At 45.3% G+C, this 17,342-nt stretch overlaps 1 protein-coding gene across 2 annotated transcripts in view; it reads left to right on the forward strand.

Moving 5' to 3' along the window:
* The first annotated feature begins 10,450 nt into the window (after positions 1 to 10,450).
* Positions 10,451 to 17,342, forward strand: part of SLC24A4 (solute carrier family 24 member 4) — a 96,364-nt gene continuing 89,472 nt past the window's right edge. The window contains exon 1 of one of the 2 annotated variants that reach the window (XM_035107222.3): positions 10,451 to 11,559. In XM_035107222.3, coding sequence (XP_034963113.2) covers positions 11,403 to 11,559 — 157 coding nt within the window. In that variant the 5' untranslated portion in view covers positions 10,451 to 11,402. The remainder of the gene's footprint in view (positions 11,560 to 17,342) is intronic. The other variant, XM_035107213.3, reaches the window with a different exon arrangement.

Here is a 17,342-nt window from a genome sequence, read left to right on the forward strand (position 1 = left end):
AAATAATGCCATATTTCATCAGGTCTTGCAATCCCTGTGATTGACTTCTTATATGAATAGCAAATGGCTGCCAAACACCCTTAATTTTTGAGTCAATTCTTCAGAAATTGCTTTATTAAACCAAATATTTAAAGAAAAACCTAAGGACTCCTTCTAACCCTGTGATATGGTCAAATGAGCAGCTATGGACAGAAAAATTGTAAGTGGTTCACATATTAAACCTATATTCGACCCATTAAAAATGGAAAAAGAAGCAATTATATCCAGTATTTATTGAGCATTTCTTCTTATTTGTTTAAGGACACTTATACGGCAATGAGCATTCATCCAGATTTGTTTGTAGTGTGTTCATGTCTTCCTGTTGGTCATTCGTTCATCCCACATTTTTAAATATCTTTGTCTTGCTTCTGTTTTACTACACACACACACACACACACACACACACACACAGAGAGAGAGAGAGAGAGAGAGAGAGAGAGAGAGAGAGAGAGAGAGCATTGTGGAAGCATCACAAACGAAACGAAAGCGAAATAAACCTGCCACAATGCACTACTATTATGCCGAGAACATGTTGCGGAATACACCTGCAATAAAACGCCATTCCGGATGAGACCCTAAAGTGCTGGTATGTGACAGAATCAGCCTTGGCAAAATACCGGCAGTCTGTAGGCACCCTAAGAGAGCAGCCCTGCTTAGTCCTCATGCTTAGTTGTACATGCATAGCCAGTTACCACAACCCACGCCTAGAGATCAGAGTGAGCAGGTCAGAAGATGTCGCCTCTATGCAGACTTGAATTCTTCAATGTGGGGGAACTTTTTTTTTTTTGTATCCAGTTATAACCTGCTCAGAGGGGGCAGAACTCTGTGCTCATCTCAGCTATGTCTGCCTGCAGGGTTGGGATGCCAGGTTCTGTATAAATCTTATCTGGTATGTAGACACATTTACTGACTCGCACTTTGATCACTGACTGCTGATTAATCATGTGGTTTTGAAGTATGAATTATTTTTGCGCCTGGAAGATTAGTATAATTCCAGCTTTAACTGCACTATTGTAGTCATATGATCTGAATGGAGATTACTTCTTATGGTTAGTGGGTTTCCTTTGTTCAGCTGACTCACAAAACATCGTTTCCCTTTCAGTTAATCTCCGGAGGGTCGTGCATCCCCCAACAGGTTCTTAAAGCTGCACAACATTGCATTTAAAGCCAAGAGAAACCTCTCAGTCGAGAAGGAGGCCACAAATTTGCCTGCCTGTGAGCAACCACATGCTTAGTTAGGTCTGACCCTTGTGATTTCCATGAGACCTGACAGCATTAATGATAATCCCTCACATGTTGGGTGAAAGGAAGTGGCTTCTAACAATACTGAACATTAATTCTTTCCTCGTTGTGGCATTTGAAATTAGGGAATGTGCTTCTGCACCGTTCATTTGCAGAAGCACAAAATCATAGCAACGTCTTCCCATCCAATACCCTCTGCTGCTCGATACAAACCTGCCATAGCCTGACCCGAAGCAGTACTTGAGATTATTTTTAATAAGACCAACCTAGTGAAATACAGGGAAGCGGGTGGCGCTATGGTCTAAACCACAGAGCCTAGGGCTTGCCGATCGGAAGGTCGGCCGTTCGAATCCCCGTGACGGGGTGAGCTCCCGTTGCTCGGTCCCAGCTCCTGCCAACCTAGCAGTTCGAAAGCACGCCCAAAAGTGCAAGTAGATAAAAACGTACCGCTCCAGCGGGAAGGTAAACGGTGTTTCCGTGCGCTGCTCTGGTTTTGCCACATGACTGGCCACATGACACGGAAAAACTGTCTGTGGACAAACGTCGGCTCCCTCGGCCAGTAAAGCGAGATGAGCTCCGCAATTCCAGAGTCGTTCGCGACTGGACTTAACAGTCAGGGATCCTTTACCTTTACCTTTTTAGTGAAATACAGCATTCTCTTTCTTTTTATAATTACTTACAAGAATACGATTCCTAATTTTTTTTGGGGGGGGGGTTCCGTTTCCCACAGTAGAGCTTTACAGTGAGACTTGCCCGTGTCACTTGACATGTTTCCCAATTCATACAGTTACAGAGCTGTCTTCACTAACCTGATACCTTCTTTTCTTTCTATGGCTACTGTTGCACCCTTTTCTCTGTTAGTGAATCAGCATAGGGAGCGATATAGCAGAGATATGGAACCTTTTTGGCTCCATGGGCTAGATCCTTATTTGGATCGGCCTCACAGGCCAAATTGGACATGTGGGTGGGGCTAGTCAACTATCAGCCACATGGCGTTAGTATAACTTCACATGATTGACAGGTTAGTGGCTCCACCCAACTCTCAAAATCCCTTGTGCGGGGTGTGCCCAAAGGGCTTTTAGCCCCTGAACTCCTGTTTGAGTCTTTAAACAGGAGCATGGGATTTGTCTTAAAATCCTTTGCAAACGTGCTCTTTGAAGTAGTTCTCAAACAGGCAGGTGAGTGGCAGGGGGTGGGTGAGAGGAGCTACCAGCCACTTAAAGAAAAAGCATGGAGCTGCTTCAAATAGTGCTTTTGCAAAGGGCTTTAAATCTTGCTACCTTAGCCATGCAATCCTGTTCCCTCCTAGAAAAAGGGCATACAACCAAGGCAGGATCAGCTGATGGGCAGGTGCAAGCAGTTTGGTGGAAATGGCCTCACAGGTCAAATTAGACCCCCTTGCTGGCCAAGAATGGTTCCTCATTCCTGCTCTACAGGCATAGGTATTGCAGCTGCCCAGCGTGGTCAGAATATTGGATCACTATGCCTGTTTGTGATTTTTTTTTTAGGGCAGGGGGCAGGGTTTGCAGGGCAGGATACTTATGGACTTGGTCTTCTGATTGTGGCCATAAAATAAATGAGAATTCCATAGCATTAGATTGGTCATTAAATGTCACGGTAAATCTCCTGTAAACAGCACAAAATTGGTTTCATGGTATGTTTAGATCTAAAAGATAAAAGATCGTATGAACTGTTCCAGGTTTTTGTTTTTAGTCCACAAGAACACACTGCTTTTGTAGATAACTTGGGAGTATCTGAGGGCATCTAAACAATTATCTGTGCAGAGGAAATAACAGCAACATTTCAGTTAAGGTTCCACTTCTGTGCTGTAAACTTTCCCCCTTTCTTTGCTTTTGCCTCAATGAAAAGCATAGGGATCTCCAAAGTATTTTGAATAAACGTTCAGTGAAATACCACTCAATAGTCGGGCTCTTTGTTACCCTTTGCATGTCCTATCAGTTCTGCTTCTGAGAGCATAATCTACCGAGAACACTTCCTTCTCTGGAGGCCTCACTGTGCTTCCATTCATTTCATATGACGAAGCGTCTCAGCCCCAGCTGACAAAGAGCTAAGGCAAGTTAAGCAGACATGCAAGGAGGGGGTAAGCAATACCCACTTATTTAATTAAAACAGCCCAGAGACTAATAAGGGCACAGTAAAGTCAACGTGTGGTAGGAGCCACATCCTGAAAGCATTTAGAAGCTAAATTCTAAGTGTAGAAAGCCTGCAGGAACCTGCGCTACCCCAGCAGAGAAGTTTGAGGGGCTGCAGAAAACTAGGATAAAAACTTCAGTTTTGGGAAAGGGGTGAAAAGAATAGTCCGCTGTGCATATGGCTCCACACAACTCAGATCTAGCTTGTGGGAGAGTCAGCTTAGTTTTCGAAAAGGTAGGGCTATAGAAAGTGCCCCCCCTCCCTCCAAGGATCGGTATTCCTAGCAGGAATCAAAGCAATGTATACTGAACAATCTGCAAATATATTAGTAAGTAATAATCTCTCAGACGAATGTTTAATAAGAAAAGGAACTAGGCAAGGCTGCCCTTTATCCCCGTAGTTGTTTATTTTGACGTTGGAAGTAATGTTACAGAATATAAGAGCACCTCTCCAAATCAGTGCCAGATTACCAAATAAGCAGAGTAGGCACCAGCCTATGGGCCCCATGCCTTTTAGGGACCCCACGACAACAGATCAAAATAATATTGATTTGATCCTGAAAGAAAATTACAATCAAGCTTTCTAAGTTCAACGTTATCCCACTAAAGCATGTGCGCGAGAAACCTCCGGATATGAAGTTTTCAAAAATGTATTAGGACATAATTTGCGAGGGTGCCCCCCCCCCCAATATTTTGACTCCACAGAGTTTAATCTGGCACTGCTCCAAACTGAGTGAGTGAGGAGTAAAATGGCAAATGCAGTTCAATGTAGGTAAGGGTGACGTGATACATGTCTTGGCATAAAATCTTAATTTCACATATATACTCATAGGATATGAACTGGTGGTAACTGACCAGGAATGAGACCATGGGGTTGTGGTACATAGGTGGATGAAGATATTGATCCAGTGTGCAGCAGCTGATTCTCATTGTGATCCATACAGTCAGTCAAAATGGAAAGTTGATGACCGGAAAATCTAACTAACAGTTAAAAACTGGCCAATTCTTTAACTTTTGAGCTAGTTAATTAGCTAGCAAATTTCCAACAACTGATGCTGAGGAAGAGCTTAAAGTTCTTTGGACAGAAACATAAGCTTTTGCAGATAAATCCACTGGCATATGTAAGGACTTCGATGCCATATTGTTCGCAGAATCAGCGGTGGATGCAGCCAGGAGACTCTAGTTTAGATAGTTTTGGATACCTTTCAGCTAGTGCTATTTAAAGGATGTAGAAAAGGTGCTTGAGGCTTTGGGGACTACCACCTGTGTACTGGACTCTTTGCCTATCCTGGCTATCAGAATCTGCTAGAACCAGGATTACTCAGAAATTATTAGTATTGCTTTGAGAAAAGGAATTATTCCTGCTGCACTGAAAAGGTGGTGGGTGAAATTTTGCATCCCCTTGGCTCAGTGCCCTGTGTGGGATAACCTCCCACACTGCCCTAAATCCAGCACTGCTATCCATGTCACAAGTAAATCTTCCCTGCTGCTGAATGAGGAATGGGCACTCCGGGATAATTAATTCCAAAGTGTTGCACAATGCATTCATTTCAGAATGAATTAAATCTGAACCAAATGGGTCCCAGTCATTTCATTTTTTCATTCATTTTGAATGCCTACCAGAATACTGGAATACTGTGTCCAGTTCTGGGCGTCGCAATTTAAGAAGGATGTTGACAAGTTGGGATGTGTGCACAGGGGGGGAGACCAAGATGATCAAGGGTCTGGAAACCTTATGAGGAACGGTTGAAGGAACTGGGTATGTTTAGCCTGGAAAAGAGAAGACTGAGAGGAGATATGATAGCCATCTTCAAATATTTTAAGGGCGTTCACATGGAAGAGGGAGCATGCTTGTTTTTCTCCTGCTCTGGAGGGTAGGACTCAAACCAATGGCTTCAAGTTACAAGAAAGGAGATTCTGACTAAACATTCGGGGGAAAACTTTCTGACAGTAAGAGCTGTTTGGCAGTGGAACGGACTCCCACAGACTCCCTTCTTTGGAGGTTTTTAAGCAGAGGGTGGATGGCCACCTGTCATGGATGCTTTAGCTGAGATTCCTGCATTGCAGGGTGTTGGACTAGATGACCCTTGGGGTCTCTTCCAACTCTATGATTCTATTCCTTTACATAGTCTGATTCAAACTCTGAATTACCTGGCATACCCTTCCCAGTCTCAGAATCTGGCAAATCATCTTTGTGGATTGAATGTTAGTGGTTTTAATAAAGTGTGTGTGTGTGTGTGTGTGTGTGTGTGTGTGTGTGTGTGTGCGCGCACACGCATGCTTTGGATAAAGGATAAAGAACAGTTGAAAAACTGAAACACAATATGTCTAACCACACACACTCTGCAAATATTTGGGGATATTAGTAAATATCATTACCAACTTGTTCCATTGTTTTCAGTGGGTCTACTCTAACCATGGCTAAGTTTGGATCCAGTCCCAGGTCACAACCTATTTTAAAAACAGGATCAACTGAAATAGGTAATTTGCGGCATTATAGTTACAGCACTTCAACTATGACAAACCAAGGCTACTCACTCTTAGAGCTGTTTTGGAGTCCTCCCATTCTGATTCCCTCCCATCCCCTTAGTTTCTCCCACAGGTGACTGCCAGCAAATTGCAAGGAGGGTGGGGAATTGTGCTTCGTGATGTCAGCAGCTTTAGTCACACTGCAGAGACAGTATGTGCCAGATGGAAACTACTGACTTGTTCTCCTGCTTTTGCAGTCCTCAGAAACAAAAGTCACACAGCAAGGCATTGCTTTATTCAAATTCTGCACCCCATTGGAGACTGGCATGATGACGACACATTTTTACATGAGTAGAATGTGTACTTTTATTTCAAATGCATCTCTCGGTTATTTGTGGGGTACAGGAATTCGTTCATTTTTTTCTCCAAAATATAGCCTGGCCCCCCACAAGGTCTGAGGGACAGTGGACCGCCCCCCTGCTGTAAAAGTTTGCTGACCCCTGAATAGTATGTTAGCAAGCTTTGTATGAGGCATTTTTTGTGGAGCAAAGTTACCTGAAATGACAAAGGATGGGAATAATATTAATCACCATGGACTTCTACAATGTAGAAAGCCGATTTTCACACTCAGAAGTCTTACGTTTATTATACGAACACATGATGAATCACTCCTTGAATTTGTTAATTTCAGCACTCAGATCTTGCTTCCTGCCATATTTACGGTGGCTAGTAATTATAGGGTTTTAAAATATTAAGCTATCCATAATTTAAAGCAGTTCATACAAGCAAAGCTGCCAATTCCAGTTTCCAAGAAAAAGAGGGAGCAGTGCCGTGCCAGGCAAATGAGTGTACTTGGCAGGTGAGTCTAAGAACGAGGTACAGCTTGAACACACACCATCAGTCAGTACACACAGTTCAGAAACAAGTGCTATTAAATAGATACAGCTGGAGCTTTGAAGGATTTGGTGACGTTGCCAGATGTCATTTTTATGACCTGGCTTTGGACTTGTCCTTCTCCTCCTATCATGAATGTCTCTGGAATAGAGTCGGGTTAGGGTTCAATTGGAGGGAAATCAGGCAATTTATGAATAAGGTGACTCTGTTCTAGTTTTTAGAGGACAGTCATCTATTTCAGCAGCTGTCTGGCCTATTTTAAAGATAAATTACCATAAGAAGGGAGAGCAGTGGCTGTGAAGTTGCCCATCAACAGCACTTAGACAGCAGACTGTCTTAGATACCTTACCCACTATGGTGAGATGTATTTCTGTTCAAAAGTAGATCCATGGCTTTTTTTCAGGGGGGGACTCACCACACCTCAGTTCCGGCACCTCTTGTGTAGGTGCCATTGCCATTGTTAAAGAAAGAGGGAGGCGCCCCTGATGAGTTCCAGCACTCCTTTTTGTAGAAAAATAGCACTGCGTACTTCTATACCTATAAGTTAGTATGTACAAGTTTTATGCATATGCATCCTCTGTTGTCATTTTTGGTAATGCATAAGTGGCCATGCTACCTATGGATAGTGCCCCCAACCTAACTAAAGTCGCAGTGCTTCAACAGCAGCCCACTTCAAGCATCTACCTGGTCTGCAATACCCAGCCATCATCTGCAGCACTCTCAGTATTGTGTCTGTTTAACATAATCACCTTCACCTGCCTGTCTTCTTTGTCCACCCTCTCTTTTTGTTTCTTTCACTGTGTTGGTTCCATCTGCCTAGTAACTGCAGCTGGTCATTTTATGGGAGGGCTCTAACTTTTAACTACTAACCATGTTGCAAAATTCCCAAATGCTGCATTTCCCCATAGGCTTAGCTTGAGACAATCTATGATTGCTTTCTGAGCCCACCAGTCCCGGCTCGCCCATTGACTCTAGTGGCACAATGCACCATGGCGCCTGGGTGATCAGGGGGCGCTGAGGGGTGCCCCAGCAAGTGGGGGAGCTTCGCGGCGGCCTCCCTTTTCCCTCCACCAGCCGCGCCGCGAGAGCAGGGAGGGAAGCGAGCGCACCGCTCTGCAGTGCCAGGGGGCCCGATGACCTTAAGACGGCCCTGGAGCCCACCCCCCTTTTATACCAATCTTATGTGTTTTATATTCTGTAACCTTCTTTTTGTGCCAGGTGGACCATAAATAAAATATATTCATATTCACTTAGTACCTTGAATATAGGTATTTATGATAGGGATCGGAAAAGGAAGTAAATGCTGAGGGTGGCCAAGAGGCAGATTTGCAGTTCTTGTTATGTAACAAAAAAAACCCCAAAACTCACATCAACTTTATGTAGCAAAAATTGTCAGTTCTGTTTAAATCCCATTGAAATAAATGGAGGAAGTTAGTTCCTTTGATTTCAGCAGGACTTAAGCATGACTGAAATTACTGGCTACTGACCTAATACTAACCCCCCATAAGAAATTCACCAGTCTTTACCTGATCTTCGGTTTCCTGACATATAACTTTTTCTAATATGAGGATTTATCTTTAGGTCAGAAAAAGCATATTTAACTGCTCTCCCTGTTTTATATATTGCACATTATGATAGGAAAAAAAAATCTGAACCAAAAAGGAAAAAATGAGAAAACCTATATTTCCACAATATATAAATGAAAGCCCACCTGGATTTGCCCTGCTTGGGATTTTGATTTTTAAAAACAAAACAAAACAAGTTTCTCATTGCATGACATTTCCTTGCAAAGAACGAGAGCCTCTTTTTGGAATAAGAAACTTTCTGGTTGAAAAAAGAAAGTGGCAGCCTGTGTCCCTTCCCCCATGCTGTAGTGCTCCAAATGTCACTTCTTTGATCCCCTCAGCTCCACATGCTCAGGAAATGCCTTCAATGGATTTTTCAACATCACAACCACTCTTATACTTAAGGGATCACAATAAACAAAACAAAAACCCTCTTTGGTGACCATGAAGTTGAGCAGGGCGCTCGAAGTTTGTAGAAGGCAAATGAGGAAGTTTATTTAAAGCAGGTGGTCATTATAAGCGAGCAAATGAATCCAAATGTAAAAATAATTGTCCTTATTCAGGTTTTTGATGCTAGCTCCCAGGTCACAGTTTTGACATCCTAAACACTGCACTGTACTGTCTCAGACTGGTGAAACGTAGGCAGCAGAGATGGAGTCCAACAATGTATGGAGGGCCAGAGGTTCCCCAGGCCATGAGCACAATAGCATTGTTCTGCTTTTGACCCCCAGCCACTGTTCCTCAGAAGCATACTGTTTCTGAAAGTGTAGTTAGTTCATAGGCATCATGAAAAGTAGCCATCTGTAGGCTTGTCCTCCAGGAAAAGGCACCTGTGTTGTATCACCTTAAGTGGCTGTCCGTATACAGGAGCTAATGCCTCTTCTCACCTGCTTTCACTCGCTTTTAGAAATACTTCCCCCCCCCAAAAAAAAACGCTACAAAAGGAGCCTCTTTACTCACTCAAAACGTTTTTATTCAATAAGTGTTCAATATGTATAACATATACATATGTATACGTATATGTATATACATATACATATACGAAGAGTTGGACACGACTAAACGACTAAACAAATGTATAACATTAATGGACTGAGGCTGTAATACAAAGATATAGTTTGCATTACTTTGGTGAATTTTGTCGCCTTTTTATTTTTTGCAGTGATTGAGCGAACCTTATGAGGGACCATACTGCAGATGCCCCAGGGTGGTATTCAGTTGCCTTTTACTCAAAGCAAACCCACTGAAATGAATAAACATGATGAAGTAAGGGTAAGGCCCATTCATTTCCAGAGGTCTACTTGGAGTAAACTTCATTTTTCATCGGAGAACTGTTGGAGGGTATGCAGAGACCCAACTTTTTGCGTTCAACGAAAGGCACTGTTTGAAAGAGCCCACAGGAACCAGTGTTTCTGATTTCTTCTTCTTCTTCTTCTTCTTCTTCTTCTTCTTCTTCTTCTTCTTCTTCTTCTTCTTCTTCTTCTTCTTCTTCTTCCTCTTCCTCTTCCTCTTCCTCTTCCTCTTCCTCTTCTTCAAATTATGTTTAAATGTCTGAAATAAACATTTTCACCCAAATCGGCAGCTTCGTACAGTCCCCAGTCCACCTCAACCTTCCCATCATTTCGTCATTTCGAAAAGGCGGGATTCATCCATGGGCATAGCCAGGATTTTTGTGGGCGGGGTGAGGACTTTTGTTAGGGGAGGGGGCAGAACCGGTCAGTTAGTGAAGTATTTCTATTATTTTACTTTATTTGAGGGTACAGCTGCTCCCCCGCTTGGCTACGCCCGTGGCTTCATCCCTGAGGGAATTCATTCCACCTTGAGGGAAGGATGGCAAGCAACTTGGGTGTGAGCTTGAGTGTGACAGGGCTAGGCTCAGCTGCGCAAGCACATGCTCTTGCACGCTTCATCCCCGAACCCACAGCACTTGCCAAGCGCTAAATAGAGAAGAGATAATTCCTGCGCCATTTAGGGGAAAAGATTAATTTGGTCAGTTAATCCCCTCCTCCTCTTCCCCCCGCCCACCGCGAAGACCGAGCGCGGGAAAATGCACAAACGGTTCTGCAGGTGACCGTCAGCGCGAGGCGCAGAGGGAACACTGTGGTGCCCGGAGAGGAGGCGCATGCGCGTTGGCTGCGCGGGCGAGTGAGTGAGTGTATGGGGGGGGGGCGGCTTTGCGCGCGTTGAGGGAGCGCTAAGGTGCTTCGGAGGGAGAGAAAGTTGCCCGCGAGCGGGATAAGAAGGAGGACCAGGAGGCGTTGTTGCAAGCCAGCCAGCCAGCGCAGGAACTTGCCCCTTGCTTGCTGGTGCCTCCTCGCCCGGAGAAAAGGGCAGGGGGAGGAGAGCGCGTGGCTGGTGCGCCCGGGAGCCCGACAACTCCGAGCCGCCAGAGGGATGTGGAGCCTTATGAGGAGGAGGCGGAGGAGAGTCGCCGCTGCAGCCGCTGATGCTTCGCAAGCCGCTGGCGAGGGAAGGAAGGGGGCTCTCAAACTTTCCAGCGGGATGCTGCGTGGAGCTGCGCTGCTGCGGCTGCTGCTGCTATCCTGATCGCTCTCTGTCCTGAAGCGGCGCTTGCCTGGGGTTTTTCAAGGGCACTTTCGGCTCCTACCTCCGCCCGCCACCGCTGTGGTAGGCAGCTGCTGGATGCTACTGCTGCTACAACTACTTCTCTATCGCCGGCGGTGATATCTTGCCTGGATATTATAATATTTTTGGCCTCTGGCGCCGGGCCTGCCGTGGGGGCGACGACGGGCTCCTGAGCCTGAGCAGAGCTCGCGAAGCCACCCAAAACTCGCCACCTGCTGCTGTCGAGGAGGCTTTGCCTTGCTGCGCACCGGCCCGCTCGCCGACCCCCCCCCCCGTCCTGCGACTCCCTGTTGATGCGCACCCGGCTCTTCGCCGTGGGGATGGAGCCCTCCTCGGGGACCCCCCGCAAGTGAGCCCCGCTCGCGAAGGCGCGGAGGGGTGGGGGGGAGAAGGAGGCTGCCTCCTCTTGACCCGCAGGACCTCCCGATCCCGTGCAGCGAGCCCCAGGGTCGCCATGGGGCTGGAAGTGCAGCCGAGCGGCCCGCCGAAGGCGCCCCTCTCCAAGCTGAGGAAAGTTCGCAAGAGGCGGGAGATGCTCCTGCAGCAGGTCGGCTTCATCTGCGCGATCCTATTCTTCGTCTGGGGCATGTCCACCCTGCTGTCTAAGCTAGGTAGGTGGCTGGCCAGAGGGGGATGGGTTGGGAAGGGAGGGTGGGTGGGTGGGTGCATAGGAACCAACTCCTAGGGGCCTGGGTCCCTTCTTTTCCCCCCAATGAAATATTTGAGAGGGATGCGCACCCCAAAGTTGAAGGGCATTGCCATTCAAATTGGGTCCATGCATCACATCATGTGATCCGTTATGTGGGGAGGGGTACCCCCCAGTATTTTATTCAAGTTGGCACCCCTGGTGGGTGGGTGGGTGGAGGCTGAGCTGGCAGGGACAGAAGGTAGCATCTGCCTGTGTCACTTATCTTCCACTCCCCAAATCTGGCCAGGATGCTTTCCCCACCAGCGCAGCCCGGCATGCATGCACACCTGGGCGATCCTGTGTACCACCAGACATTTCCCAAGAGTCCTGGGAATTGTAGATTGCCCTTCATACTGCTACACTTCCTGGGATTCTTAGGGGCTTTCAATGTATGGTGTGTATGCAGTGGGATCAAAGCAAAGGGCCATGTTTCCTACAGCAGCAACCAGCTGGATTCACCTGGGAAGCCCACAAGTGAGATGTGGAGGCAACTGGTAATAGTCAAAAGCAAAAGTGCCTCTGAAAGCTGGTGGTTCTGTACAGCCCATCTAATTAGGGTCATCCTCAGTGTTATCTTCAGTGAATTTGCCTTTTCCCCCCCTTCCCCCACGCTAAAGCCATTGAAGCTAATGGATGTCACTAGTACATCTTGTGGCAATGAGTTCCACAAGTGAATTACACTATTGTGTGAAGAAGTGCTCCCCCCTTTTGTCCTGAATCTTCTGCCAGTAGGAATAGTGAAGTGTCAGGCAGTTCTTAGGTCCTGCTTGCGGTGAAATCCTATGCTATGCTTACTCAGAAGATTCAATGAGATTTACTCCTGACCAAGTGTGTTTAGGATTGCATCCTTTGTCACCCATGGGATAATGCTTCATGCTTATAGGGGTGAGATTGCTCCTGAATATTTGAGGAAATTGTTAAGGATTGGCTACCAGCAATACAAGGCGGATTTGTGTACATTTTTTCATAGAGGAACGAACGAATCTTGGGGGGGGGGAATTAGCATATCCGTATAAAGTAATGTACACTCAGTTTTGCAACAGTCCTGTGACTTGTGCATTCAAACTGATTCCATACCTGTGAATTCCAGAGTCAGATCTGGAGATGATGAGTAGATGGAACATTTCTGAAACAGAACATTGTATTTCCCTGGGACGTGGGATCCCATTTTAGGAGTGATTTTTTTATGACTACTAAATATAATGTGCAAATGACTGTGGCTAAGTATTAGTTTGGAAATGTAGAAAGAACAGAACAAACCTGATGAGGAAGAGATCCCATATAGCAGTGCACCACGTCTCAGCAATAGTAACCTGATGACTTTGTGTCCCATTTATTATATGTTGCATAAAAGCTACAGCCCCAACAGACAACTTTCAGCAAAGAAAAAGAGAGAGAGAGATTTTGCTGGAAAATGCTGCTGCTGATCTAATGTGCTTCATTCCTGCCTTGCAAGCTGAGTTGGCGCAAAAAAACCCCACTGAAATATTTTCTGTTTGCCTGCTGTGCTGCTTGCTGTAGGCTTAGAACAGTAATTCCAAAATGGGCAGATTAGAACAAGGGTTGCCAGATCAACATGGGGATGGAGTGGGGGTGGGGGAAGGAACCAAGGGATTTTGCTCCCTGTTCTACAGAGTTTGACAAAGCAGGGTCAAATCAGAAAGCAGGTGTTCCCAAACTACAGGCTCTTGAATAAATGGACATCTCACAACCTTTGCTGTAGCGCTACTTCCTCCCCTTCCCCCACCAATGGGACTCCTTGGTGAGAGAGCCAGTGTGCATAGCTGCCAAGTTTTCCCTTTTCTCGCGAGGAAGCCTATTCAGCATAATGGAAAATCCCTTTTAAAAAGGGATAACTTGGCAGCTATGAGTGTGGTGTAGTGGTTAAGAGTGGTAGACTTGTAACCTGGGGAACCGGGTTCGCGTCTCCGCTCCTCCACATGCAGCTGCTGGGTGACCTTGGGCTAGTCACACTTCTCTGAAGTCTCTCAACCCCACTCACCTCACAGAGTGTTTGTTGTGGGGGAGGAAGGGAAAAGAGAATGTTAGCCGCTTTGAGACTCCTTCGGGTAGTGATAAAGCGGGATATCAAATCCAAACTCTTCTTCTTCTTCTTAAATGAGAGAGGCAGTTTGGCAGGTGCGGTGGCTCCTCCCTTTGTTGCCAGAAAAGCAGGCTGTTCCAAACATTAGTCTGCCAAGGCCCAGGTAGTTATTAAAGGAATGACCTGTGAGGCCATGTGTTGGCAGACCTCCTTAGCTTAGCCGCGGCTGTGCTACTTATCCTGATGCTAACAGCAGGTGCTGGGGAAGTAGAGCATCAAAAGCCACACCAGGAAGTGGACGTGCGTGGCCATTGGGAAAGATAAATATTCCTTCCGTGGCTTCCCCTGTTAAAAGCTGGCACAGCTTTGCGGCCAAGGATGGGGCATCATATACACTCTTAGCTGGAGTAACTGAAGTTAATAGGACTTAATTGCAAGTGGACATGCATAGGATTGTGCTACGTCAGGGCGAGCTGTAAATTAGAACGTCCCCGAATCGAACGAAAAGGCAACCTCTGGATTTTGGGTCCTCTCCTGGGCCTTAACAAGCAAAGGGCAGAGGATGCTCAAATGGAAGGCAAACCCAAGAGCCCTCTGGCAGGTGACATGTGCAAGTGACCCCACACATTATGGAAGATGCAGAATGACGGCTATGTCATTCCAACAGTGGTTGGAGGCAACATGCCTATGAATACCAGTTGCTGGGAATCACAAGGTAGAAGAGCACTGTTGCACGCAGCTCCTGTTGCTGGCTTCCCGTAGGCATCTGCTTGCCTGCTTTGGGAACAGAGAGTCAGAATAGAGGCGCCTTTTGCTTGATCCAGCAGGACTCCTCTTATGTTCAAGCAAGCGAAGTCACATACCAAATTCTGCTTTGGAAAAAAAAGGCCACCTTTCAGTTTTCAGTAGCGTAACTGAAAGGCAACATGCACAGTGAATGTTAGGATTAAGGGTAACATAAAGATGTCCTTGTCTGAAGGTTTTGTCCAGTTTTCTTAGACACCTCTTCTTTGCAGATCCATGCCTCCCTTTCCCCAGCTTTAGTTCCCTGAAATCTGCCCTGCCTTGTTGCCTTCAGGAGTCAGCCATAGATTCAATTTTTACCTCTGCCACAAACTCTCAAGATACTTAGAAAGTTGCCTGACAGAATAAAGACTTGTTTGTCATTGTGATGCAGTATTGCCTGCGTTGATGAGTAGTGGCTCCCCACGGCATCAGGCAGAGGTTTTTCATGTTGCATTGCCACCTGATCCTCTTAGCTGGAGATGCCAGGGACTGAACTTGGGACCTGCTTGCAGAGTAGGTGCTCTGCTCGTTGAGCTATGGTCCCTTGCCTTAGGTCCTTCCATTATTCTTTCAAGCCTATTATTATTAATAATATGGATGTGTGTACATGATAACACTGATCTACATTACAGGGTTGTTGCAAGGCTTATTGAGATATGTGCATAAAGCATTTTGGACACCAAAACGTGCTATTTGAATGTAATGTATTATAAGTTGTTGTTGTTTAGTTGTTTAGTCATATCTGACTCTTCGTGACCCCATGGACCATAGACTTCATATACAGTATATGTATTCCTGCGCTATGCCATCCCTAGGAATACAATGCAGAGACAGGTATCAGTAGGATAATTATCCAGTTTTTGTAGGTATTTGATCAAAACACTTTGCTAAAACCCCATCTGGCCATGCCCCTAAACTTCAAGTGTGGACAGTAAATAATTCCAGAAATTGTTTGGCTTTTGTTAGTCTCCAGACAAAGGGAATTTCAGTGGCAAGGTATACAACTTCTCCATTCACAAGGGAATCACTATGGAATTCCCTATGCATTCTTTTGCTGTTCTACTTTGGAGAACATATGGTTTTGTTAAGAGGGCACTGTTGAGTGGCCTTAGACATTTTCTGACGGGACAAGAAAGAGGAGGTTGGTTAAATGCCTAAAGCTGCATCCCTAACCCCATTTACCTGGGAGTAGCTCAGTTGGGTAGAACGTGAGACTCTTAGTCCCAGGGTCGTGGGTTTGAGCCTCAGGTTGAGTGAAAGATTCCTGCATTGCTGCATTCCTGTCAGAGCTTTCTGTTTGCTCCCAGCTAACTCTTAACATTCTGTGGCTTCTGCTGAACACTGAGCATGCTCTTTCCACGTTGGGCTTGGGTTTTTTGGGGGGGTATTTCGCTCCCCTCCTTTAAAGAAAAGTGTACTTGTGCAAATGTTAAGATACCTGAAGCAAGGCGATAGCTCCTTCTAGTTTCACAGTGGCTTTGTTTTTGTCCCAGTCTAGTTGGCGGGGTGGGCTTTAAGCTACTGAATACAAGGCATGAAAATACTTCAATGGAGGAGGAGGAGCGGAAGGAGCATTCAGTTCTATTGTAATAATATGAGAACTTGAATAAAGTTATCATATTGTTTATTATATATATATATATATATATATATATATAAAGGGCAACTTCATGCCTTTAACTCTATCGTCTGTTGGAGCATTTAATATTTTATTGGGTCCACAGTTTCCTTATCGGAAAGAAGGTCACTTGAATGATACGTTTTTAATCATGAATCGTCCTTCTGTACCAGTCATAATGTAATAAACCTTTGCCCCCTGAGAATCTGCAAGCCCCCAAAAGGACGAGGATACAAAAACTTAATCTAGTACCTAAGGACCAAGCCCATATTGTTGCTGAAGAAAGAGAGAATGAAGGCAGATGTAATATTTTAACAGTGGAAGAGGTGGTTTGATGGAGCTGTCATGGCGTTAATAGCAAATGCATTTTTCTAGGCTGTTATAAAAAGGGGGAAAAACAAAGTTCTTCATGTTTGGTTTTTCTGGTACAGTTTGAATGAGGGAAGCTGAGACTTTTTGCGTAGTGCAATGTTGGAAGAATATACTTTTTCACACAGTATGTAGTTAAACTATGGAATTGGCTTCTTGCAGGAGACAGTGACGGCTACCAATTTGGATGGCTTTGGAAGAGGGTTGGAATAATACATGAAGGGTTAGGTGACCAGTGGCTACTAGCTATAATGGATAATATGTTTTTCATCCACTGTTGGAGGCAGTACTGAATGCTTTTGAGTACCAGTTGCTGGTTGGTCACTGTGAGAACAGGAAGCTGGACTAGACAGGCCACTGGCCTGATGCAGCAGACGCATCTTCCCCACCCAGTCAGTTTTGCTACAGTTTTTGAACTTCTCCCTCCACTCCAGTTTAGGGATAGATGCATTCCACAGAGGAGGGTGTTTTCTTCCGTAGAGGGCCACGTTCCCCTTAAGGGGGGGCCATATACATCTTTAAACCCACATCAGCCAGCCCATCTTATGCATGAGGGGAGAGCAAGTCTGAAAGCTAACACACCACCTTAGCTTGGGAAGCAACTCGCTGATCTTGCTAATGTATACATTTATAAGAAAAGTGGCCAGTCTAGATTTATGTCGCTGGCAAAGAAAACTGCTTTGAGACCACTGTTGTCAGTTGTGCCATTTGTCAAGGGGCATATTTCCAAGTTGATTTTCTCTTTCAATTCATTTATTTTCTTTTTCAATCTGATATTACTTGCAATACAAACTTCTTTTTTATTCACTGTCAGACATTTGCATAGTTATCTAAGATTGGAGCACGAAGTGATCATGATAAGGTTATTGCAGGTAATCTACTCTGGGAC

The sequence above is a fragment of the Zootoca vivipara genome, chromosome 1, assembly GCF_965207765.1.
Source record: "Zootoca vivipara chromosome 1, rZooViv2.hap1.1, whole genome shotgun sequence".
NCBI lineage: Eukaryota > Metazoa > Chordata > Lepidosauria > Squamata > Lacertidae > Zootoca > Zootoca vivipara.